The 19817-nt window shown below is 43.9% G+C and overlaps 1 protein-coding gene across 1 annotated transcript; it reads left to right on the forward strand.

Moving 5' to 3' along the window:
* Nucleotides 1-852: 852 nt before the first annotated feature.
* Nucleotides 853-19092, forward strand: LOC311105488 (dixin-A-like). The gene is made up of 15 exons (XM_084147658.1): nucleotides 853-963; nucleotides 6143-6300; nucleotides 6489-6637; nucleotides 10033-10122; nucleotides 10368-10421; nucleotides 10526-10576; nucleotides 10825-10929; nucleotides 13665-13718; nucleotides 13822-13911; nucleotides 14016-14090; nucleotides 14348-14512; nucleotides 14707-14773; nucleotides 15957-16065; nucleotides 16342-16450; nucleotides 18907-19092. The coding sequence occupies exons 1-15, from the start codon at nucleotides 941-943 to the stop codon at nucleotides 18988-18990; spliced, it is 1383 nt and encodes a 460-aa protein (XP_084003784.1). The 5' UTR covers nucleotides 853-940; the 3' UTR covers nucleotides 18991-19092.
* Nucleotides 19093-19817: the final 725 nt, after the last annotated feature.

Here is a 19817-nt window from a genome sequence, read left to right on the forward strand (position 1 = left end):
AGTGTCCTCGATCTGGTTGTTCAAGTTATTCACTCTGAGATAATATATCATTACTCACACATGCTTGAACTTCTTTGACATGGCTCCATGCAAACCTGCGATTTTGTGTCAGCCAGAAATGGCTCAGTTGGAAACCACATACCACACAGTGTTAGCCTAGAATATAATGTAGTTTAGCAGACTAATGTAAAGGAGATATGCCCAATTTCAGCTACAGTAGCAGCACATACAGACCCCCTCCTCCTCTAGTGAAAGGGGAAGAGTGTGGGAGTGGGAGTTAAGAAAGAGAGAGTGGGAGGGGGAGGGTAAACACTCAGACAGGGCTATGTCTGACAGCCCTGCTGCTCACTGAAAGAACAACGGACAGAGAAAAAAGCCTGAGCACGAGAAAGACTGTGAGGAGTGAGGAAGGAAGATATATGGTGAGGGAGAGAGAAAGCAAGAGAGAAAATATATGGAGGAGTAGAGCTGCAGGAATTCTCCTCTAGAAGGAACACAAACATTGTGTTTGTGAATGGGAGCTGGTGAGCTCAGCTACAGGGGGAGTGTGTTGTGAAAAACCAGGCAGAATTCAGCCGCTGGTGAGCCTGAACACCAATCCTCTCTCTTCTGCCACGGGCTGGGAGGGATTGAGCCTGGATTTCCATTGGGTTCTTCCAGGGAGTGATTTAGAGAAGTGTCCAGGGCTGTTGGTTAGGATTTGTAGCTTTATGTAGGGAAAATGCTGGAGAGGATTTGAACACGCTGTTAACTGTTATTGCAGATTAAACACAGTAGTGTGTGCGACGTGGAGGCTCAGTCTGCTGGTTTATTGTTGGCAGTGCTGCTCCCACTCCTGCTGCTGGGGTTGTTTTGGGGCTATGTTTCTGACTGAGTCGGGCAGCATCATCCACATGCAGGGTAGAGGCTGAATGGGAGGTTAAGAGTGCAACTAACCAGCATGGGAGCCAAACAGATGAAATGGTAAGAGTTGGATTTCACAAATGATTTGCAATATCTCTTGATTTACATAACACTGTTTCTCTCCCTCTCATGTTACAATCAGCGGTTCTAATATAGAAATGCAGTGTTTGTTAATTGTCTTTACGTTTGCCTTGACAGTAATGTGCTACTTTTACAGTTATGGGAGTGGTTATGAGACCTTGAGACAGTGCGAGCACTATGTCATTTAGAAGAAGATGTAATTTCTTTGTCTAATCAATATTATTTTATGGTCATATAATATAGATTTCTATTACACGTGTTAGAGAAACTAATCATAGTGTGATAGCTTGTAGAAATTGAGTAGTTCACATAATTTTAGGGCTGTCGGCTTTTGTCTGAATGTAGGTGTGGGTGCGTGCTTCTCTGGTATGGATACTGTGCGTCCCTGTAGGTGTTTGTCTGGAAATCTATGTGAGCTGGATGCGTGACATTGCCTAGCAACGGCTAACTACAGTGTTTGGCATTGCTGTGATTTCCTTTGCAGATCGGCTCACAGCTCAGATTTACTTTGATCAGACTGATTAGCGTCACACTGTATATGAGCATGTCCAATCTCACATGGTGTTTTAGTGTTATACAGTATTTAGTTCCAGAGATTAGGATAATTTCTGTTTAATATTTGCCCACCATAGTGGAGGTTTTATTTCTAACCCAAAATAAATTGACAGTAAATACACAAATTACACTATACTGTAAAACTAGGCCACATGTCTTGAATGTGTACAAATTACACAAAACTGTAAAACTAGGCCACAGGTCTTGAATGTGTGCATGTGATCCTCTTTCAGATATAAAATTGAAAAGATAAAGCAATGCACATCGAAGACAGATTTCAATTAAAAACATATTATTATTTCAAGAGGACTTACTATATTTTATATGAAGGGATTACAAAAGACATGCAAAGACCAGATATGCTGAAGTGAAGCTCATCTCTTGCTAATCTCAGTGGCTAATCTTGGTATCTCTACTGTATGTTGTTGTTTCAGTTTGCACAACAGATCAGCAGGATGCATCTTTTAAGGGAAATCCACAGAAATTACAACATGTAGCTATAACAAACTACACCCAGGGCAAAGGAAGGGTGGTGCCACGATAAGAGAGACTTATACAGAACGTTGGTTGGCATGTACTTCATACGTCTTTGCCTGTAGTTCTTATTACAATATAATTTGAAATGAGAGTACTCAGGAATAATCACTTCAGTAGAATCAGATAAGATGGCAACCAGACCACTGTGACCTACTGTCCCTGTTTCTCAGCAGCTGAGTAGAATACATCAAAGTAGGCCCCTTATGACAGAAAAGGTCCCAAACTTCCTGAATATGATAACCAAATGGTACAGTGCATTCAGAAAGTATTCAGACCCCTTCACTTTTCCACATTTTGTTACGTTACAACCTTATTCTAAAACTGATTAAATAAAAATGTTCCTCATCAATCTACACACAATATCCCATAATGAGCGAGAGTGTGCAAAGCTGTCATCAAGGCAAAGTGTGGCTATTTGAAGAATCTCAAATATAAAATATATTTTGATTTGTTTAACACTTTTTGGGCTACTACATGATTCCATATGTGTTATTTCATAGTTTTGATGTCTTCACTATTATTCTACAATGTAGAAAATAGTAAAAATAAAGAAAAACCCTTAAATGAGTAGGTGTGTCCAAACTTTCAACTGGTAGTGTAAGTATTCAGACCCTTTGCTATGAGACTCAAAATTGAGCTCAGGTGCTCAATTTCTTGTTTCCATTGATGATCCTTGAGATGTTCCTACAACTTGATTGGAGTCCACCTGTGGTAAATTCAATTGATTGGACATGATTTGGAAAAGCACACACCTGTCTATATAAGGTCCCACAGTTGACAGTGCATGTCAGGGCAAAAACCAAGCCATGAGGTCGAAGGAATTGTCCATAGAGCTCCTAGACAGGATTATGTCGAGGCACAGATCTGGGGAAGGGTACCAAAACATTTCTGCCGCATTGAAGGTCCCGAAGAACACAGTGGCCTCCAGAAGTTTGGAACCACCAAGACTCTTCCTAGAGCTGGCCGCCCAGGCAAACTGAGCAATCGGTGGAGAAGGGCCTTGGTCAGGGAGGTGACCAAGAACCCGATGGTCACTCTGACAGAGCTCCAGAGTTCCTCTGTGGAGATGGGAGAACCTTCCAGAAGGACAACCATCTCTGCAGCACTCCACTAATCATGCCTTTATGGTGTGGCCAGACGGAAGTCACTCCTCAGTAAAAGGCACATGACAGCCCGCTTGAAGTTTGCCAAAAGGCACCTAAAGACTCTCAGACCATGAGAAACAAGATTCTCTGGTCTGATGAAACCCAGATTGAACTCTTTGGCCTGAATGCCAAGTGTCACGTCTGGAGGAAACCAGGCACCGCTCATCACGTGGCCAATATCTTCCCTACAGTGAAGCATGGGGGTGGTAGCATCATTCTGTGGGGATGTTTGTCAGCGGCAGGGACTGGGAGACTAGTCAGGATAGAGGGAAAGATGAACGGAGAAAAGTACAGAGAGATCCTTGATGAAAACCTGCTCCAGAGCGCTCAGGACGTCAGACTGGGGCAAAGGTTCACCTTCCAACAGGACAACTACCCTAAGCACACAGCCAAGACAACGCAGGAGTGGCTTTGGGATAAGCCTCAGCATTACACTTTTACCATGGAATTGCCTTGAAGTAAAAACTATGTGTAGTAGGGATTCTTTCCATATAGCAACCCCAAGTCAATGTAATTAAATGGTATTACAAAAGGGACAGATCAAGCCAGGGCAGTTATACTGTTGCAGTCCTCATATTCAGTCATGCAATGACAAAAAAAAAATTAAAGACAGATGCCATCCTAACACTACATTAAACCAGACATAAATCTCACACACAGGCTGTAATGTGAGTCTAATAACTCATGTCAACATTACTCTTCACACAAGTAACATATGGTTACATAAATGCAAGCCATCATCATCCACCCATCTTGCATGTTCCTTAAGAAAGATTTGAACATAGTCTCTCTCCCCTTTTCAACATGGGTTGGTTTAACCAAGGGTCTTAGGTTGAATAGTGGCAGAGATGGGCAAAAATGTCAAAATACAATTACAAAATACCCTAAAGACCAATGTATCAAAATAAAATACATAATACTTTTGCAAAGCATGGATTTAAAATACAAGTACTGTATCTTGTATTTTCAAAATACAAAATACATTTGCAAGTACCCCCTTAACCGCAACAACATTTTCAGTAACGGTAACAAAAGCTATTTACTTGCTATCACTGTGATAATGGGGTTGTTTACCTGTTTCTACTTTAGTTTAATGCACTGACTGTAAGTTGCTATGGATGCTAAATGACCAAAATGCTAATGTAAATGTGAAAATTAACACTTGCAAAGCATGCTAAGTATTATTATTATTCACCCCCGGACGAGACCATATTTGAATAAAAATGTGAATGGCTGTAGAGATGGGCAAAGATACATCAAAATGTATCTTGTTATAAAATACCCCAAAGAATGTATGAAAATAAAATACGAAATACAGAAAAGTCTATCAAAATACAAAAAATACATTTCAAGTAGGCAAAAAAACACAAAATAAATCATAGACAGACTATTTCAGTCAAATGTCCTGTGCAGTTGTAAATCAAACAAATGTGTGAACACCCAAAAAAATATCAATTTCAACTTACTTTATAAGTATTTTGTACTTTGAAAACACAAAATACTGCTCTCTAAAGTATCTTGTTATAAAATACATTGGACTGTAGTTCAGGCCAGTGAAATACAAATGACAAAATATGCAAAAGTAATTGAAATACATATTTCAAATACATTCAACAGAAATACTGCCCTGAATAGTGGTGTAGTTTACCCTTGTCTGGCATAAGACTTAATCACACGGACAGAAGCATGGTTGTTTTCCCACAGATACTAAGAAACGGATCATGGAATCCCCCATCTGAGAGCCATATCTAATGCCTGGGGTCATAGTGCACGTGGCTGGATTCCATTTCTAAAAAACACACAAGAGGCAACATGACAAGAGGCCCAGACCTCAGGGCACTGGGAATGTACTTAGAACAGACAAAGATCATCATAACATACAGACTCAGTACATAACAGACTCAGTACATAACAGACTCAGTTCATAACAGACTCAGCACATAACAGACCCAGTACATAACATACCCAGTACATAACCGACTCAGTACATAACAGACTCAGTACATAACATACCCAGTATATAACAGACCCAGTACATAACAGACTCGGTACATAACATACTCAGTACATAACAGACCCAGCACATAACAGACCCAGCACATAACAAACCCGGTACATAACAGACTCAGTACATAACAGACTCAGCACATAACAGACTCAGTACATAACAGACCCAGTACATAACAGACTCAGTACATGCTGAAAGAGAAAATCGTCCTCTCAGAGACATTGAAATCATTGTTCGTTTTGAACTGATGTCTCCCTAGGAAAAAACAATCCTAAAAATGTGTTGATACTAAAAAACTAAAACAGCATGTTTGTAAATCCCGCCCCATCTGACTTTTTGAAATAGTTTGACTCAATGTGTCCCATTTGTCTGCAGTTGCCTGTAAAGTGTATTTTAATTTAAGTAAAACTTTATAATTTCGACAGTCACTTATGTTTGTGTCTATTCATTTCAATTAATTAAGGAATGAATGAACAAACAAACATCCCCCTCCATATTTATCTGGACAGTGAAGCTAAAACTTTTAATTTGGCTCTATATTCCAGCATTTTGGATTTGAGATCAAATGTTTTATATGAGGCCACTGTACAGAATGTCGCCTCTTATTTGAATGTATTTTCATACATACTGTCAGTCGCATATGAAACATTTGATCTCAAATCCAAAATGCTGGAGTATAGAGCCAAATGTAAAGTTTTAGCTTCACTGTCCAAATAAATACGGAGGGAGTGTATGTTCACAGTGTGTCATTCAGTTGAAATATTGCTCAGTCCAGATGCCATTTATGTACAGTATATGTAATTTCAAGAAGAAGAATGTCTTCCTTTCATATTTATTTACTGTTTCTTTTTATTTGGCTCAGCAGCAAACAAACTCATTCCTTATTCCTGTCTTTTCCCACCATCTGTTGCAGCCTCAGTTCAGCCAGCCCTGCACACTCCCCTAAAGATGAGTACATCATCGCTCAGTCCACAGACACTCCTAAAGAAGCATTTATCTCAGCTCAATCTGAAGACCATGCCGAGCCTGGGGATGACAAATCAGAGTTGACGGAAAGGAAATCTGATACAGGTTGACTACACATCAATTTTCTCGTGCTGAGATCTGTTTCCATTTGATTTATCTGCTACAAAAAGGACATTTTCTCATGCCCGGTCTGTTTCTGTCTGTCTGTCCATCCGTCTCTCTATTTGTCCATCCATCCCTCTGTTTGTCTGTCCTTCTGTCTATCTCTCCGTCCATGTGTCTGTGCCCTCCAGAAGAGGTGTTGTCTCTCTGCGGCCTGTGTCCTGCCCCAGGGCATGGTGGGCCAGAGGAGGAGAGATCATGGGAGGAGCAGCTGGAGTGTCACCAGGAGCAGCTGGAAAAGGAGATGCAGGAGGCCAGGAGGATGGTGTTCCGCCTGCAGGTAACTAACGACAAACACACACACGCACTCACACATGCATGCTTCCGCACACCCCCCCCCCCCCCCCCCCCCCCCCCCCACACACACACACACACACACACACACACACACACACACACACACACACACCAAAACAATTTAGTCAACTGAAATAAAATTATTATCAAACCCGTTTGAAAAACAAAAACTATACTGAAACTATTATCTAAGACTCCAAAACGAACTTTGTGGGGCAAAAATCCAATGGGTTTTCAAGCTTCTGAATCTGGCAGGTCACGTTGAGATTGACTTCATCATTTAAAGCTACTCAGAGAGATGACGTTGCCACGAGCAGCACGGCAGATATTGGGCGCGTTTGAGTGGTAAGGCTAAAGCGACCGACTGCAGACGAAAGTCGAGGAGTGAAGTCGGGGGAGGTGCATCTGCGACAGCCTTAAGTCGGACACTAATGTTGTTTTCCAACAGCAACCCACTGGGCACAGACGTCAATTCAACCTCTATTCCACGTTGGTTCAACGTAATTTCATTGAAATTATGTGGATGCAATGTTGATTCAACCAGTGTGTGCCCAGTGCAAAGGCTCAGATCAACATTGCAGTGTTGGCATTCTTTATAAAAGGTTTTCTTTATAATGTTGAAATAAACATGTTTCTAACCCCCATATTACACACTCACAAACTGAAATCATAATATAATATTATGTGTGTAAACATTGTACAATGAATTAGTGAGAGAGAGCCTCCAATATCATATTTAGTTGTATATATCTACTGTACACATAAGTCACGGTAAATGGGTTTCTGTTTCATTCAAATCTTTGGTCACGTTCGCGTGGGTCAAACAAAAACACCCTAATGATTGGTTGACAATAGAGCCTCCCACAATGCAGGTGATGGCTACAGGATAAAGTTGGTGAAGAGCAACACAGAAACTTGCCGTTGACTGCAGTCAAAACTTCATGGTCTTTGATCACGTGATTTTTGTAAACTTCATGCAGTCGACAATTTTATCCCCAGAATGCAACACACTTTGAAAGGCGATGACACAACCAAATTGATCCGCGCAAACGTGCCAAGTGAGATGAGCAGATGCAAGACTTTGCTCTCACACAGTCACACAGAATATCTGCACATGTGCATGGGTGCGCTTCACACTGCTACAACGTGGTAGCGACGGGACCAAAACAGAGGAGAATTTAGCCTTGCACTTCAGAGCTCCTGATTGTTGCGGAAATGTATCCACTACTACTGTTTACTTCGTGCATCTACGTCATGTCGCTGTGTCTACCTTTAAACATAAAGTAACCTATAACCTTACCCATCACTTTATGCATTACTGCCCCAAAGTGGCTAGAAGTGACATCCCCAAAAAAAATAACACTATACAACACATAAATCAATCAAATGTTATTTATAAAGCCCTTTTTACATCAGCAGATGTCACAAAATGCTATACAGAAACCCAGCCTAAAACCCCAAACAGCAAGCAATGCAGATGTAGAAGCAATGTGGCTAGGAAAAACTCCCTAGAAAGGCAGAAACCTAGGAAGAAACCTAGAGAGGAACCAGGTTCTGAGGGGTGCCCTGGCTGTGCCGGGTGGAGATTATAAGAGTACATGGCCATTAAGGCCAGATTTTTCTCCTAGATGTTCAAACGTTCATAGATGACCAGCAGGGTCAAATCATAATCACAGTGGTTGGTTGCAACAGGTCAGTACATTAGGAGTAAATGTCACTTGGCTTTTCATAGCCGGGCATTTAGAGGTTGAAATAGCAGGTGCAGTAGAGAGAGAGAGTTGAAAACAGCAGGTCTGGGACAAGGTAGCACGTCCGGTGAACAGGTCAGGGTTCCATAGCCGCAGGCGGAAGAGTGGAAACTGGAGCAGCAGCACGACCAGGTGGACTGGGGACAGCAAGGAGTCATCAGGCCAGGTAGTCCTGAGGCATGGTCCTAGGGCTCAGGTCCTCCGGGATGGGAGGGAGAGAGGGAGAGAGAGAGAATTAGAGGGAGCATACTTAAATTCACACAGGACACCGGATAAGACAGGAGAATAACACCAGATGTAACAGACTGACCCTAGCCCCCCGGCTGTCAAGGCGTCAGGACACAGAGCTAATCAAAAGGCGTACTTTACTCGTAGGTAAAAGAACGAACAACAACCTCCACGCAGGGAGGGAACACACCCGCACACAGAGTGAGACAGAGGGTTAAATAGGGAAGACATAACTACATGATGGGAAACAGGTGATACCAATTAAGACAAAACAAGTCGAACAAAGATACATGGATCGGTAGCAGCTAGTACTCCGGTGACGACGAACGCCGAAGCCTGCCCGAGCAAGGAGGAGGGGCAGCCTCGGCTGAATCCGTGACACCGGCACATAGACTATTGCAGCATAGATACTGGAGGCTGAGACAGGGGGGTCGGGAGACACTGTGGCCCCGTCCGACGAAACCCCTTGACAGGACCAACCAGGCAGGATATAACCCCACCCACTTTGACAAAGCACAGCCCCCACACCACCAGAGGGATATCAACAGACCACCAACCTACTACCCTGAGACAAGGCTGAGTATAGCCCACGAAGATCTCCTCCACTGCACGAGCCTGAGGGAGCGACAAACCGGAGAGGAAGATCACGTCAGTGACTCAACCCACTGCGTGAGAGGCTCCTAGAGTGGCCTTTTATTGTCCCCAGCACAAGGTGCAGCTGTGTAATGCTCATGCTGTTTAATCAGCTTCTTGATATTCCACACCTGTCAGGTGGATGGATTATCTTGGCAAAGGAGAAATGCTCACTGACAGGGATGTAAACAACGTTGTGCACAACATTTGAGAGAAAAAAGCTTTTTGTGAGTATGGAACATTTCTGGGATCTTTTATTTCAGTTCATGAAACATGGGACCAATACTTTACATGTTGCGTTTATATTTGTGTTCAGTGTAGCTTTATGTGAACATGTTTAGTATGTCTAAGATGTATCCCTCCAAGGCTCCAGCTAAGGTAAGTATACAATGAGATTGTGATCATCCAAGATTTATCTGGTATCAAGGAGCTAAGTGCTCTTAATCTAGCACGATCTAATCTATCATGTCAGGTATAAAAATCACCCCCCACCTCTACCCTGCCCTGCCCAACTGAGCTTGATCACATAAAATTGTCCTGCACATGTGCAAGCCAAGCATTTGCTCTATTTTCACTGTCCAGTTCAGGTTGGCAGCTGTGTGGTTTAGGTGAGGTTGTACATCCATATTTGTGTGTGTGTGTGTGTGCGTGTGCGTGTCTTATGGCTGTCTTTCTCTCTGATGTGTGTTTATACTGTGACATATATTCTGGGTGTATAGGCTTTATGTTCTGTGTACAGTATGTGTCTATCCCACTCTTCTCTCTCCAGGCTCTACTGCTGCACGGCTCTCTCCCTGAGGACGAGCAGGACATCTCCGTGGGCTTCGGGGATAGCAGAGCTAACTCTGAGCAGCAGCTGGTACTACATTCACTTTAGATAATACAGCATGTTCAGCCACCCACTGTGATGTAGCGGTGTCAGACCCTGGCATGCTATAATGTTTTTACTGTCACTCTAGAGTCCAGAAAAGACGCAGATACTGTAGAAGCGTGAATGAGTCTATGTTATCTGCTTTGCCTGCTTTCATGCTAGGTCACTGTCTCTTTATAAGCTCGGACATTTCTCTATTCTCTCATACTGCCGCTCATCCCCTCGCTTTGAAGGTTCTAATCCGCAGTCGTCTGGACCAAAGCATGGAGGAGGCTCTTGATCTGAAGGTACAGTAGTAATTGGACTTAATGTGGATGAGCTGCCATAAGAGCACAGACCTTCCCCTCCTAATGAAATGTCTCTGAGTCTGTCTGTCTATTTGTCCACTCAGAGGGAGCTTCTGAGGCACAAGCAGGAGGCACGCCACCTTCAGGCCATTAAGGTAAGACCTGCCAGTCAAACCCTCTTAAGTATGTTTGGATCATTACTTATACATGGATTAGTGGCTTTTATTCAGTTCTCATGCCAGCTCTGGATAGAGAAGCAGCCTCTTTAGGCTCTAGTGTTCCTTTACAGAAGAGTTGTGTGCTCTGTTTTAGGCTTCATAATGATCCATATTAGTGGGTCCTTACTTTTTGGTATGCAAGCCGGCCTCTCTAGCGTTGTCTTTAATCTGCCTTTCCTCATTAGGATGCTCTTCAGCAGCGTATGTCTGTACAGGAGGCTGCGATGCTGCAGCTGAAGCAGGAGCTACTGAGGTGCAGTATGGACAAAGAGCAACTGGAGGGGGAGAACGTGAGTCAAATGATCAAATCAAATCAAATCAAATGTTATTGGTCACATGCGCCGAATACAACAGGTGCAGACATTACAGTGAAATGCTTACTTACAGCCCTTAACCAACAGTGCATTTATTTTTAACAAAAAAAGTAAAAATAAAACAACAACAAAAAAAGTGTTGAGAAAAAAAAAGAGCAGAAGTAAAATTAAGTAACAGTAGGGAGGCTATATATACAGGGGGGTACCGTTGCAGAGTCAATGTGCGGGGGCACCGGCTAGTTGAGGTAGTTGAGGTAATATGTACATGTGGGTAGAGTTAAAGTGACTATGCATAAATAATTAACAGAGTAGCAGCAGCGTAAAAAGGATGGGGTGGGGGGGCAGTGCAAATAGTCCGGGTAGCCATGATTAGCTGTTCAGGAGTCTTATGGCTTGGGGGTAGAAGCTGTTGAGAAGTCTTTTGGACCTAGACTTGGCACTCCGGTACCGCTTGCCGTGCGGTAGCAGAGAGAACAGTCTATGACTAGGGTGGATGGAGTCTTTGACAATTTTGAGGGCCTTCCTCTGACACCGCCTGGTATAGAGGTCCTGGATGGCAGGAAGCTTGGCCCCAGTGATGTACTGGGCCGTACGCACTACCCTCTGTAGTGCCTTGCAGTCGGAGGCCAAGCAGTTGCCATACCAGGCGGTGATGCAACCAGTCAGGATGCTCTCGATGGTGCAGCTGTATAATTTTTTGAGGATCTGAGGACCCATGCCAAATCTTTTCAGTCTCCTGAGGGGGAATAGGCTTTGTCGTGCCCTCTTCACGACTGTCTTGGTGTGTTTGGACCATGATAGTTCGTTGGTGATGTGGACACCAAGGAACTTGAAGCTCTCAACCTGTTCCACTACAGCCCCGTCGATGAGAATGGGGGCGTGCTCAGTCCTCTTTTTTTTCCTGTAGTCCACAATCATCTCCTTTGTCTTGGTCACGTTGAGGGAGAGGTTGTTGTCCTGGCACCACACGGCCAGGTCTCTGACCTCCTCCCTATAGGCTGTCTCATCGTTGTCGGTGATCAGGCCTACCACTGTTGTGTCGTCAGCAAACTTAATGATGGTGTTGGAGTCGTGCCTGGCCATGCAGTCATGGGTGACCAGAGAGTACAGGAGGGGACTGAGCACGCACCCCTGAGGGGCCCCCGTGTTGAGGATCAGTGTGGCAGATGTGTTGTTACCTACCCTTACCACCTGGGGGCGGCCCGTCAGGAAGTCCAGGATCCAGTTGCAGAGGGAGGTGTTTAGGCCCAGGATCCTTAGCTTAGTGATGAGCTTAGAAGGCACTATGGTGTTGAATGCTGAGCTGTAGTCAATGAATAGCATTCTCACGTAGGTGTTCCTCTTGTCCAGGTGGGAAAGGGCAGTGTGGAGTGCAATAGAGATTGCATCATCTGTGGATCTGTTGGGGCGGTATGCAAATTGGAGTGGGTCTAGGGTTTCTGGGATAATGCTGTTGATGTGAGCCATGACCAGCCTTTCAAAGCACTTCATGGCTACAGACGTCAGTGCTACGGGTCGGTAGTCATTTAGGCAGGTTATCTTAGAGTCCTTGGGCACGGGGACTATGGTGGTCTGCTTGAAACATGTTGGTATTACAGACTCAGTCAGGGACATGTTGAAAATGTCAGTGAAGACACTTGCAAGTTGGTCAGCATATGCTCGGAGTACACGTCCTGGTAATCCGTCTGGCCCTGTGGCCTTGTGAATGTTGACCTGCTTAAAAGTCTTACTCACATCGGCTACGGAGAGCGTGATCACATAGTCATCCGGAACAGCTGGTGCTCTCATGCATGCTTCAGTGTTGCTTGCCTCGAAGCGAGCATAGAAGTGGTTTAGCTCGTCTGGTAGGCTTGTGTCACTGGGCAGCTCGCGGCTGTGCTTCCCTTTGTAGTCTGTAATAGTTTTCAAGCCCTGCCACATCCGACGAGCGTCAGAGCCAGTGTAGTACGATTCAATCTTAGTCCTGTATTGACTCTTTGCCTGTTTGATGGTTCTTCGGAGGTCATAGCGGGATTTCTTATAAGCGTCCGGGTTAGAGTCCCGTTCCTTGAAAGCGGCAGCTCTACCCTTTAGCTCAGTGCGGATGTTTCCTGTAATCCATGGCTTCTGGTTGGGGTATGTACGTACGGTCACTGTGGGGACGACATCATCGATGCACTTATTGATGAAGCCAGTGACTGATGTGGTGTACTCCTCAATGCTGTCTGAAGAATCCCGGAACATGTTCCAGTCTGTGCTAGCAAAACAGTCCTGTAGCTTAGCATCTGCGTCATCTGACCACTTTTTTATTAACCGAGTCACTGGTGCTTCCTGCTTTAGTTTTTGCTTATAAGCAGGAATCAGGAGGATAGAGTTATGGTCAGATTTGCCAAATGGAGGGCGAGGGAGAGCTTTGTATGCGTCTCTGTGTGTGGAGTAAAGGTGGTCTAGAGTTTTTTTTCCTCTGGTTGCACATTTAACATGCTGGTAGAAATTAGGTAGAACGGATTTAAGTTTCCCTGCATTAAAGTCCCCGGCCACTAGGAGCGCTGCATCTGGATGAGCGTTTTCCTGTCGATTTATGGCCTTGATATGATAATACATACGTTGACATTTAGAATGAATATTTGACCTTTATATTCAATGGCTCTACCTATTTATGTATTAACATATTCACAAAATGTTTTGTTCATCCACATTACAAATATAAGTATTCATTTGTATATTTGTAGGCAGAGCTCAAACGGAAGTTGAGCGATCGGAACAAACTACTCAGTGAATATGAGGTAAGATCAGGAAATATGTGCATTTTCACAACTTTAACATTTGGATATGATTATGTAGTTGAAATGTATCACAGATATCACAGTGATATGTCTATAAAATCAGCAGCAACTTGGAAAAAAAGATAGAGTACTTCAGCAACAGCAATTGAAACTGGACGATGCTCGGCACAACTCTAATGAAGGAAGCCACAGGGTATGGTACCATAATAAAACATTTTCCACTGCACTTCAGTAAATGACATGTATTTGTTGTAGCTTGCAAAGTTGGTAAGATGTATTATGTCTGTTTTTCTTCAGTCATCTAGGAGTGAAAAGAGTGGGTACTGTAACTCTGTGGGCCCACCCTCTGGTCCGGCCTTCCAACACACAGCGGTGAGTCATGTACACCTATGTACATTTCCTACATGTGTTTACATGTTGATGCGAGGGAGTGTGTGATTTATTAAATGTGTGTTTTAGATATGTTTCATGTCATCGTTATAGCTGTCTCTAGTGCTAGAGACCTACTGGTTAAAGGCCATGGCCAAATGATCAACAACCTTCAAATTGGCCTGGCCACCAGTTCTAGTGGTTTATGTCATTGTGTGTGTGTGTGTGTGTGTGTGTGTGTGTGTGTGTGTGTGTGTTAGCAGGGGGAGGAACTGCAGCTGGTGAGGGAGGCCCTGCGTAGTCTGAGGGATGGCTTCTCAGGTCACGACCCTCAGCATCACACCCTGGACACACTGGAGCAAGGGGTGGCCAGTCTCATGGACCGCCTATACACACTCGACACACGCCGCAGGCAGCAGGACAGAGTACATACACACACACACACACACACACACACACACATAGAAATACACACAGAAGACCACAGAGGTGGGTGCTGTGTGTATATTGTTAGTGTTATATTTTGCTCCTGATGTGATAATCATGTGTTCATCGTGTGCACATCGTGACTGACTGAATTGGCATTTCTCCTAGTAACTGTGACTCTGTCTTCTTGTAGGGCCAGTACAAATCACCAGGACGAAGAGCCAACCCCACAGATAGGGACTCATGGCCACCCAGCTCAAGTAAGATATACTGTTTGTTTTGCCGTTCTCAACAACCTTGCTAATTCTCTTTCATGAAACTTTATCTAATTGTGTAATTAAATTACATTGAGCATATGTTAGGAGGGATCAAGCATTTTAATCAGCTAGGTTGGCTATCTGTAGAGAAAAGGGTCATATTAATCCAACTTGGTCTAGTCCACATTATTACAGACTCAGCCCCCAGGTACCTATCAAATTATTATACTTATATTAGAGATGTCCACCAATACAACACCAGAGCCAGAGACTCTGATATTGCCTGTTTTAAATGTAAGAGTCTATCTGGTAAGAACACCTTTTTATATACCGGCGCTGTTGAGTGGAACAAACTACCACAGCAACTCAAAGCCATGGTGACCATAGTTGAGGAGACTAAATTGAGGAGACTAAATTACTTGGTGTTACCTTAGATTTTAAAATGTCATGGTCAAAACATATAGATTCAATGGTTGTAAAGATGGGGAGGTTTGTCCGTAATAAAGAGATGCTCTGCTTTTTTGACACCACACTCCACAAAGCAAGTCCTGCAGGCTCTAGTTTTATCTTATCTTGATTATTGTCCAGTCATGTGGTCAAGGGCTGCAAAGAAAGACCTAGTTAAGCTGCAGCTGGTCCAGAATAGAGCGGCACGTCTTGCTCTTCACTGTAGTCAGAGGGCTAATATAAATACTATGCATAACAGTCTCTCTTGGCTAAGAGTTGAGGAAAGACTGACTGCGTCACTTCTTGTTTTAATGTGTTGGAAATTCTGGTTTCAAAAAACAAATAAAGCAACACTTCAAGGCACAACGCCTCTCCCCCATTAGAACTACTTGTTGTGTGTATGTACGGACATGTATGTATACCTGATAGATGTACACACACTACATGTTGTTTTTAAATGTATGTAAATTGTAAAGTATTTTGTCTGTAATGTCTTTTTCGTTATGTGTCGCACCCCAGTAAGACTCGCTGTCACCATTGGCGTCAGCTAATGGGGATCCTAATAAATCAAATCAAATAAATCAAAACCATAACTTAATTTAAAAATAATGATATCCCTGTCATGTTTATTTTTATGTATGTACTGTATGTATGTGTTTTTTAATTGGCAAATAAAATCAAACAATCCTGTCTTTAAGCTGTAGCCAGTAAGTGAACCTATGTTTTTATTTGTTTTCAGAAATAGCTCATTCCCACAGTAGCCCTGGCCTGGACTCCACAGTCTCCACTAAAGTGCTATACTTCACTGATCGTTCACTCACTCCTTTCCTGGTCAACATCTCCAAAAGGTACAGATCCAGAATCCCTCTTTGGGTCTTGATGATGTCCATTGCATGTGTACCTTTGTGTTGAATGCTGCCTGCAAGTTGTAGATGCAATGTATGTGTTAGTACACGTGTATATTGTTAGGGTATTGAATGCATGCATGTGTGTCATTGGTGTGTGTGTGTGTGTGTTGTGTGTCTATGTGCTGTAGCGTTGTGAGAGAATGTGCATGTCTGTGTCTCTGCACAGATCAGTGTACCGTGATGCCATCTGATAGTGAGACTGTGCTGTGCTGTTAGGCTGGGGGAGGTGACTCTGAGAGACTTCAAGGCAGCGGTGGACCGCCAGGGCAGCTTCAGGTACCACTTCAAAGCCCTCGACCCAGAGTTTGGGACTGTGAAGGAGGAGGTAGGCATGTTTTGGATTACAGCTTTGGGTTTACATTTAGATAGGGTCAAATGTTACCACTGAGGGGGAAATGACTGAATGACCAAAATGAAAATATAAAACACGGAATTGGCAATAGTACCAAAACCCAGTAACTATTTTAAGATCATAAAGATGTGGATTCTCTATAAAGGTTGATATGTGTTTAGAGACTCTGTCCCTGTATATGTCATACACTACATATACAAAAGTATGTGGACACCGCTTCAAATGAGTGGTTTCGGCTATTTCAGCCACAGCCGTTGCTGACGGGTGTATAAAATCGAGCACACAGCAAAGCAATCTCCATAGACAAACATTGGCATGGCCTCACTGACTTGACTTCAACGTGGCACCGTCATAGGATGCCACCTTTCGTCAAAAGTCAGTTCGTCAAATTGCTGCCCTGCTAGAGCTGCCCCGGTCAACTGTAAATGCTGTTATTGTGAAGTGGAAACGTCTTGGAGCACACAAGCTCACAGAACGGGACCGCCGAGTGCTAATATAATATTTTAGCGTGTAAAAATGGTCTGTCCTCGGTTGCAACACTCACTACCTAGCTCCAAACTGCCTCTGGAAGCAACGTCAGCACAGGAGCTGTTCGTCGGGAGCTTCATGAAATGGGTTTCCATGGCCGAGCAGCCGCACACAAGCCTAAGATCACCATGCGCAATGCCAAGCTTCGGCTGGAGTGGTGTAAAGCTCACCGCCATTGGACTCTGGAGCAGTGGAAACGCATTCTCTGGAGTGATGAATCATGCTTCACCGTCTGGCAGTCCGACGGACAAATCTGGGTTTGGTGGATACCAGGAGAACACTACCTGCCCGAATGCATAGTGCCAACTGTAAAGTTTGGTGGAGGAGGAATAATGCTCTGGGGCTTATTCTAAAATGGATTAAATAAATACAAATCCTCAGAAATCTACACAGAATACCCCATAATGACAAAGCGAAAACTGGTTTTTAGAATGTTTACAAATTTATAAAAATAAAAAAACAGAAATACCTTATTTACATAAGTATTCAGACCCTTTGCTATGAGACTGGAAATTGAGCTCAGGTGCATCCTGTTTTTATTGATCATTGATCATTTCTACAACTTGATTGGAGTCCACCTGTGGTAAATTCAATTGATTGGACATGATTTGGAAAAGCTCTGACAGTGCATGTCAGAGCAAAAACCAAGCCATGAGGTCGAAGGAATTGTCCGTAGAGCTCCGAGACAGGATTGTGTCGAGGCACAGATCTGGGGAAGGGTACCAAAACATTTCTGCCGCATTGAAGGTCCCGAAAAACACAGTGGCCTCCATCATTCTTAAATGGAAGAAGTTTGGAACCACCAATACTCTTCCTAGAGCTGGCCACCCGGCCAAACTGAGCAATCGGGGGAGAAGGGCCTTGGTCAGGGAGGTGACCAAGAACCCGATGGTCACTCTGACAGAGCTCCAGAGTTCCTCTATGGAGATGGGAGAACCTTCCAGAAGGACAACCATCTCTGCAGCACTCCACCAATCAGGCCTTTATGGTAGGGTGGCCAGACGGAAGCCACTCCTCAGTAAAAGGCCCGCTTGGAGTTTGCCAAAAGGTACATAAAGGACTCTCAGACCATGAAAAACAAGATTCTCTGGTCTGATGAAACCAAGATTGAATTTTTTGGCCTGAATGCCAAGCGTCACGTCTGGAGGAAACCTGGCACCATCCCTAATGTGAAGCATGGTGGTGGCAGCGTCATGTTGTGGGGACATTTTTCAGTGGCAGGGACTGGGATACTAGTCAGGATCGAGGGAAAGATGAACGGAGCAAAGTACAGAGAGATCCTTAATGAAAACCTGCTCCAGAGCACCAAGGACCTCAGACTGGGGCGAAGGTTCACCTTCCAAAAGGACAACGACCCTAAGCACACAGCCAAGACAACGCAGGAGTGGCTTCGGGACAAGTCTCTGAATGTCCTTGAGTGGCCCAGCCAGAGCCCAAACTTGAACCTGATCGAACATCTCTGGAGAGACCTGAAAATAGCTGTGCAGCGACGCTCCCCATCCAACCTTACAGAGCTTGAGAGGATCTGCAGAGAAGAATGGGAGAAACTCCCCAAATATATGTGCCAAGCTTGTAGCGTCATACCCAAGAAGACTCGAGGCTGTAATTGCTGCCAAAGGTGAAGGTGCTTCAACAAAGTACTGAGTAAAGGGTCTGAATACTTAAGTCAATGTGATATTTCACTTTTTTTTACCTGTTTTTGCTTTGTCATTATGGGGAATTGTGTGTAGATTGATGAGGGGAAAAAACAACTTAATCAATTTTAGAATAAGGCTGTAACGTAACAAAATGTGGAAAAAGTAAAGGGGTCTGAATACTTTCCGAATGCACTGTACTCTTGGTCTTGTAGTGTAGTTTATATTATAAGAGTATGCCTGTCTGGTTCTGGTTGGTGTCCTTAGGTGTTCCAGGATGGAGCCCTGGTGCCTGGCTGGGAGGGGAAGATAGTGGCCTGGGTGGAGGAGGACCATGGACAGAGACGGTAGAACTGGGAACCAACCAACCATAGAGGGAACCACTAGCCTCAAACGGTGACCACTGGACTATGATGCCATAACACCCTCTCAGTATTCTCAGCTGCCCTGCAGAGGTACAGTGGGGGAAAAAAGTATTTAGTCAGCCACCAATTGTGCAAGTTCTCCCACTTAAAAAGATGAGAGAGGCCTGTAATTTTCATCATAGGTACACGTCAACTATGACAGACAAAATGAGAGAGAAAAAATCCAGAAAATCACATTGTAGGATTTGTAATGAATTTATTTGCAAATTATGGTGGAAAATAAGTATTTGGTCAATAACAAAAGTTTCTCAATACTTTGTTATATACCCTTTGTTGGCAATGACACAGGTCAAACTTTTTCTGTAAGTCTTCACAAGGTTTTCACACACTGTTGCTGGTATTTTGGCCCATTCCTCCATGCAGATCTCCTCTAGAGCAGTGATGTTTTGGGGCTGTCGCTGGGCAACACAGACTTTCAACTCCCTCCAAAGATTTTCAATGGGGTTGAGATCTGGAGACTGGCTAGGCCACTCCAGGACCTTGAAATGCTTCTTACGAAGCCACTCCTTCGTTGCCCGGGCGGTGTGTTTGGGATCATTGTCATGCTGAAAGACCCAGCCACGTTTCATCTTCAATGCCCTTGCTGATGGAAGGAGGTTTTCACTCAAAATCTCACGATACATGGCCCCATTCATTCTTTCCTTTACACGGATCAGTCGTCCTGGTCCCTTTGCAGAAAAACAGCCCCAAAGCATGATGTTTCCACCCCCATGCTTCACAGTAGGTATGGTGTTCTTTGGATGCAACTCAGCA

The sequence above is a fragment of the Coregonus lavaretus genome, assembly GCF_964263955.1.
Source record: "Coregonus lavaretus genome assembly, chromosome: 30".
In the NCBI taxonomy this organism is placed as follows: domain Eukaryota; kingdom Metazoa; phylum Chordata; class Actinopteri; order Salmoniformes; family Salmonidae; genus Coregonus; species Coregonus lavaretus.

What these genes read in the sequence shown, in the direction of transcription:
- LOC311105488 (XM_084147658.1), top strand. Translation starts at nt 941, where the DNA reads ATGGGAGCCAAACAGATGAAATG. An exon ending in CGGCCTTCCAACACACAGCG is followed by an intron (nt 14,091 to 14,347) that starts GTGAGTCATGTA and finishes TGTGTGTGTTAG; the next exon opens with CAGGGGGAGGAACTGCAGCT. An exon ending in TTGGGACTGTGAAGGAGGAG is followed by an intron (nt 16,451 to 18,906) that starts GTAGGCATGTTT and finishes TGGTGTCCTTAG; the next exon opens with GTGTTCCAGGATGGAGCCCT.